Source organism: Schistosoma haematobium, chromosome 4, assembly GCF_000699445.3.
Source record: "Schistosoma haematobium chromosome 4, whole genome shotgun sequence".
Lineage (NCBI taxonomy): Eukaryota > Metazoa > Platyhelminthes > Trematoda > Strigeidida > Schistosomatidae > Schistosoma > Schistosoma haematobium.
In genome coordinates, this window is record NC_067199.1 from 3968693 (window position 1) to 3975749 (window position 7057).

Sequence of the window (7057 nt, forward strand, 5' to 3'; positions counted from 1 at the left end):
TTATAAGGAACTTGGTATATTAGTAGCTTTTTGACAATTAGCTAAATCCATACATGTTATATACATATTTTGTGAAGTATTATCATTGATAAGATGATTATGATGCTGTTGTTGTTGTTGATGATGATGATGCTGCTGCTGATGATGATGATGATGGTGCTGCTGCTGATGATGATTCGTATGGTTAGGATTATTTGAATGAATTTGTTGTTTTGGTGATTGTAATCCAATATCACAATTTTCATTTGGTATAATAGATGCAGTTGCATATGGTGTTACAATAGGTGAATAAATTTGTTCATTTATACAATCATTTATTTGATCACCATTGATAGTAGTGATTAATGTTGGCGGTGTTAATATAGAACCAGATGAATCATTCAAATGTTGTTGTTTATTTGATATTTGTTCTAAATAAATAGCTGAATCAAATGGTTCAGAACTAGTTTGTGATGGAGATGTAAAATGTAATGAATTTGTTTTGATAGGATCATGTATATCATTAGTAAAATATGGTGAATTTGAAGTAAATTGTCTAGTAACTGTTTGAAATAATTGTGGTTTAATAGAATTATTATTGTTTATAGGACTTCCGATCATGTTATTCCCTGTACGAAAATGATCCATTGTCTTAGATGAAGATCTCATATGTGATTCATCGGAATATTCTGTATATGGTAAACCATAACTCTTTGAACTATCATTTGAATTATTCCCTGATGATTGTCTCATGGATAAATAAGAAATTTGAGGTTGGGTTTTTATGTCAAATGTTTGTTCACCTGAACTACTACTGATAGTTATAGATCTATTACTTATATGATGATGATGATTTGAATAACCATTCGTTTGTATCATAGATTGATCATTGATATTATTTGTATTTGGTTTACAATGTTTATGATCTACATTAGTAGATTGTGATAATTGATATGTCAATTGTTTTTTACAAAATTTATTACGATGTAACCAACATATAAGACATACACTGAATAGAATACACCATGCTAATAAACTACTCATCATTACACTAATAAACCATGATTGATGAATTAATTTATGATCGTTTATTGAATCATTTGTGAATATAGAAGATGATGATGATAATTTGAGATCTTCAATAGTTTTAATAATCGATAATTCATGATCGTTTTTTTGTAAATTAATTTTTTGATCAAGATCAATTTTGATTGATTCACTTTTAATCCCAATACCAATACATGTATAAGCAGCTAATTGAATATGAAATAATTTTGGTAATTTCTTTAAATGAATTAATAAGTTTCTATGGTTTGAACTAACATTCATAGTTTGATATAAATTTAATAATTCATTATGTATATATATAATATAACCAAGTATAATACCATTCCAATCAGAGATAGGTGGTGGTAACCAATTCACTTCTATCTTATTATTGTTGTTATCTAATAACCAATTGATAATTATGTTTCTAGGTGGTGATAATGGACTAGTTTCATAAGTTAATGCTGTATGTGTAAATATATCAGTAGTTTCTAAATGATTCATTATAAATTTATTAGAAAATGCTTTAATACCTATTTCATAACAATGAAATGGTTTTAATTTATTTAATAATGTTGTTACTTTATGATGAATAGGTTGTTTGAATTCATTATTATTCATCTTATAATGTTCTTCTATTGTTATAGTTGATATAACACCAGGTAATGATGTAATAGAATCTGTATTATTTTGTTCATATTCTTCTTGATAAATTTGTTTCATCAATTCTAATTGATGATACATTTCATTATTATTGATAGATGTATGATAATTGATAGGATTTAAACTACAATAATGTTTCATTAAATGAACATTATGTAAATAGTTGCCATGTAAACATTTCATATGTTCTACATGACGATAATATATAATATAACCATGAATTTGTGATAAGATATAGGCATATTCATATAGATTCCAACTAATATGTATTGATTTAGGCGATAATACAGTTAATTGAATATTTTTAATTTCTATTGATTTTGTAATATATTGATTTTTATGAATGATTAATGGTCCGTATGGATAACTTGCCCATCCTATACGACCATTACCTAATCTAGCACGTATAATGATATAATATGGTATATTATATTGTAAACCATTTAATGTAATAATATTTATTGGCCAATTACGTTCAATGATTAACCAACCATCATATAATTTTTTAGGTGTATATATTTCAATCCAATAATTAATCGATAATATTGATTGATCATAATTATATTTATTATAATAAATCAATGGTGGTTTCCATGTTAATGTGATTGTTTGTTCTGTTTTATTAATAATATATAAATGATTTGGTGATGTTATTGGATATTCTTGTAAATAATCAATAATTGTTTTATTGATTTTATATAATAATACATTTAATAGCATTGTCATTTGATAACTGATATTACGATGATCTATTAATAGACATGTATATAGACCAGTATCATTTAATTGTAAATTATTAATTTGTAAACTACCACTTGGAAATATTTTATATCGATGATCTATTCCATCAATGATTTCTTTACTTGTTTGTTGGTGGTGTTGTTGTTGTGTATCATTGTGTGATATCAATGATCGTTTCCATGTAATTTGCCAAGTTTCAGTACTTTGAATATCAAAGTATTCCTTATTATTATTATTATGATGATGATGATGATGATCATTTGAATTTGAATATTCATTAGGAGAAATAATTTTAACTAATTTTGGTAATTCACAATCAATAAGTACAGATTCTCCAATTAATTTTGTTTGATTCGATGGGGGTAATCCAATATATGGTAATATATATTTTATTGATTTTGATACATTTTTATTCATAGGCATTTGATTTTGAATGTTTAACATAGTAACAGTTTGATTTAAATTTGTTGTTGGCATCGGTGGTGGTGATGGTGTAGTTGTTGTGATAGTGGTGGTGGTTGTGGTGGTGGCGGTTGTTGAATTCTTTTTTTTACGTTTTATTCTTAGCATAGCACTTGTTTGTACCATATCAATAGATGAATGTGCAATACAATAATATTTACCAGCATCTTTTAATGTTACTGAATTAATTTCTAATGTACCATTAGTATGAACAATATATCTATTTAATGATGATGTAGATTGTAATGAAGTATGATCTGTTGGAAAAATTGGAGTTTTATCTGGTAATTCCCAATAAATACCAGGTTTAGGATTACCATTAGCTATACATATAAATTTAGCTTTATCACCAATATTTAAGAGTAAATCAACAGGTGATTTTAAGAATATTGGTGGTGTTTCAACAGTCAGATGTATTTCACCTATTTCACCATTCAATGTAGTACACATATAAATATCCGAATCCGAATGTAGTACACGATGAATGATTAAATCTTCTTTCATTTGTTGAATTCTTTCAGATATAATAAGAGGTTGTTTTGATTTACGACTCCATTTTATTGATTGATTTTTATGAATTGGACAAATTAACTTGACTTGTTGACCTTGTCTTATTCGAATATGTTTTGGAGTTGTATATTTATGATTCAATGATTTGATATGTAAATAAGCTGATTGAGATAGTCTTTGTCCAATTGGATTCAATGCAATACAAGCATAATTTCCTGTATCTTTAATACTAGCTGAATGTATTCTTAAATTACCATTTGGCATAATTTTAACATTTGAAAACTCTAAACCATGAGAATTTTGTATTTTATCTTCATTGATCATAGTTTTATTATCTTTGATCCATAAAATTTGAGGTTTTGGAAAACCTTTTGGAGGTAGACATTCAAGTGTTACATTAGTTCCTTCATCAGCTTCAGTATTCGATGGATTTAAATGAAATTCAAAATTTAAATAGACAACTGCTCCAATCACAGGTGGATCACTTATTACCCAACCAATTGAATTAGATGCATTACAGTAAACAGAATAAGATTTTCCTGGTATTGGATTAGAGATCATTAATTTACCTAAGTGTTTATTCACATGTATACTTGTTTGATAACTACTCGTTTGTAATTTATCTTCAAGTGGTTGATTTGTACTTGCATTATACCAGATAATTAAAGGTTTTGGATTAGCTTCAGCTTTACATGTAAATTCTAGTATATTCTCATTAGTAATATGATCATTTGGTGCTTCAATAATGATTGGTTTTTTTAAGTTACTAGTCTCTTTGGAATTGAAAGTATCCAATGAAAATAAATGATTCATATGTATAATAATGTAGAATGTTATTAAAATCATTCTGTACATTTGAGATAATACAAGTAATTCCATTAGATAATAAATAAAACACTGGATACTCATCACATGAACTCAATGAATACAGAATACTAATCTAAAATAAGAAAATAGACAATAAGTGATCAAAGAAGTATTAATGTATTTGTCATTATTAACGTGTATAAGCAAAGATGAATAATGGCTAGTAGTCGAATTTAGTTTGATGCATGTTTCATCCTATTTTGGACTAGTCAGATGGATGTACTGGTATCTCAGAGTTGATGTTTACCTTGGGACTCGAACCCAGTAACTTTCGCTTCCAACACTATCATGTTATTCAGTTAACTACTGAGTCCTTGTGAATTTAGGCTATATCAAGGCAATACACACAGTATGCACATATGCCAATAAGAAACTGATCAATTGCAATGCTAAACATCAATGGGAAGATTCATGTGAATAATACCAAATGAACTTTATTCTGGTGTTTATACTATAACTGCCATTGATGTATACTAAAATTAGACCGTTGTGCAAAGTTTACATCCAAGAAATATGTATATGAGAACTTTTAGTGTTATTGGACCCTAAACGCAACCCTAAAACCTGAACGTGTAACGCTAATGGTGAACGCGGTAACATTTATTCGAGATTGAATTCATCGGATGGCATTGCTCGCCCGTGCAGGCGCGGTCATTCTTATGTAATATCATTTTTATTCAGATTAAATATATTGTTCTATTTCCAAACTAAATATATTCTCCATGTTGCTGACTATTACGTTACGGTGAGTCAGTGTAGATAATCATGTGACCTCCACCTAAGATCTTATAGATTAGGCAATTACATCATGACAAATCTACAATTTTAGGATTACATCTATTATTAGAGCAGTACTAATAACAAAGTTGACCACAATTCTACAAACAAATTATATAACATAGTTAAATTGGAATATACAAGGTAAAATTTGAACCTACAACCTACTGGATGAAAGTCAGCCTATTTGACCATTAGGATATTAGTGAATAACAACCAATAATGTGTCTAAAAGTTGAAATAACTAAAGATTTTCCGGTGGGACTTTTATTTACGAACGACCTTTGAGCGACGTTAAAGTGACTTTGAGAGTGTCTACTTACTTATTAGGGCTAAATGAGGTTTATGAAAGTAGTTTAAAGAATAAGGATTACGATTTAGAGTTGATGATTAGTTAAGGTTAAAAATTAGATTGGTGGTTTTCTATCACAAACTAACACCAGCTGAAAATGCCAAAAGTGCTATTTAGACAAATGAGTGAATTTTGCGCCAAAATCCAAGACATGTTATCCTATATCTGTATGGTTAGTCCATGGAATCATAGTCTCACCGATTTCCTCTTATCACTTAACATTAAATTATATTTCAATATGCATTCACTTGAATTAGTTGGATTACTTGATCAGTAAAATTTGGTGTTCACATAATAATCAACAATACTAAGTGTTAAATCTTCTAAACACAACAGAAGATCAATCGTTTATTTTCAATAGAAGGCAAGTGTTACTACCTACATCCAAATACAAAACTTATTTGAGTCTTTATGTAAGATTATCAATTAAATACAGATTGCCTGACAGACAATAACCGATTGCCTACAGTTCATCTATAGAAAACAGCTCATCTATAAAAACAAGTCTAATTTTGAAAAATAAAATGTCTATGCTTTCAGACAATTTCAGGGAATTATTTGAGGGGGGGATTTCTGGAGCTTATAGACTTTTCACATTTTAAATCATCAACCGATTTTAGCTGGACCATCATAGAAATTAAGTTATTATGAGCGAGACCACAGGTTTTGAGTCTGATTTCTAAATACAGGGTCGTAGGTGTATACTGCTGAAGTATTCAATATTAAGATGAAACGGCTATACATTGCTTCCAGGTTTTCAATGATGATCTAGCTAAAATCATTTTGTGATATAAACTATGAAAACAATAAATCTTTAATCACAATCTCACAGATATAATGAGGTACGATGGTAACTAAGCAATTGTATATTATGGATACTCAAAAATACTAATGAAAACCTAAGAGAAAGATGAGTCGTAAATAGAATTTACATTTAGAAGTTTTCAAGTGGATCTCATTCCGTAACTCAATAGTACGGAACTATAATACTGAATTTAAATGTTTTGCGAAACGGACAAGTCTATATCTTGAACAGACTTGAGAAATATATGGATAGAATACTTTGTTTACTAATTTAGAATAGCATCAGAAGGGGTTTTTGTGATATTATAGTAATTTGATAGTTGAGATCATGAGTCATTTGAAACTACATCACCATGGAAAACCTGGAAGCAGTGGAAGGCCGTTTCGTTCTATTGTGGAACTCTTTAACAGTGCATATCCACAATCCTGCCCAACGGGATTCGGACCCAGAACCTATCAATCTCGCTCACAAACGCTTGATCTCTAGACAACTGGGCCGGCCTGCATCCAATGGTGTTGATGTCTAACTTTAGCTAATCCACGAAATGGAGTGACACATCCACCGTTGTATTTAGTGAGTTACTATCTCACAACAGACGAGGTTGAACTCCACTGAATTCAACTATCAAAACCATATATACATATATATATATATATATATATATATATATATATATATATTGAGAGGAATAAATTTCCGACTACGAGTTTTTCATAATGAGAGGATAAGGTATGACTAAAAATGTTTTAGAGGTAAGAGTTAATGATATATAACTAAGAAATTGGATTGTACCTATTGTCTTTGTTAAAATGTAGGACCGTAGGTGCACACGTCTAAGAAGTGATATACTAGAG

General features: G+C 29.0%; 1 protein-coding gene across 1 annotated transcript; it reads right to left on the reverse strand.

Annotated features, from left to right (window-relative positions):
- On the reverse strand, positions 1–4215 carry MS3_00007225 (uncharacterized protein; the record flags this gene model as incomplete). Its single annotated transcript, XM_035730977.1, has 1 exon — positions 1–4215. One exon carries the CDS (start codon positions 4213–4215, stop codon positions 1–3), a length of 4215 nt encoding a protein of 1404 aa, XP_035588700.1.
- Between the last annotated feature and the right edge of the window lie 2842 nt (positions 4216–7057).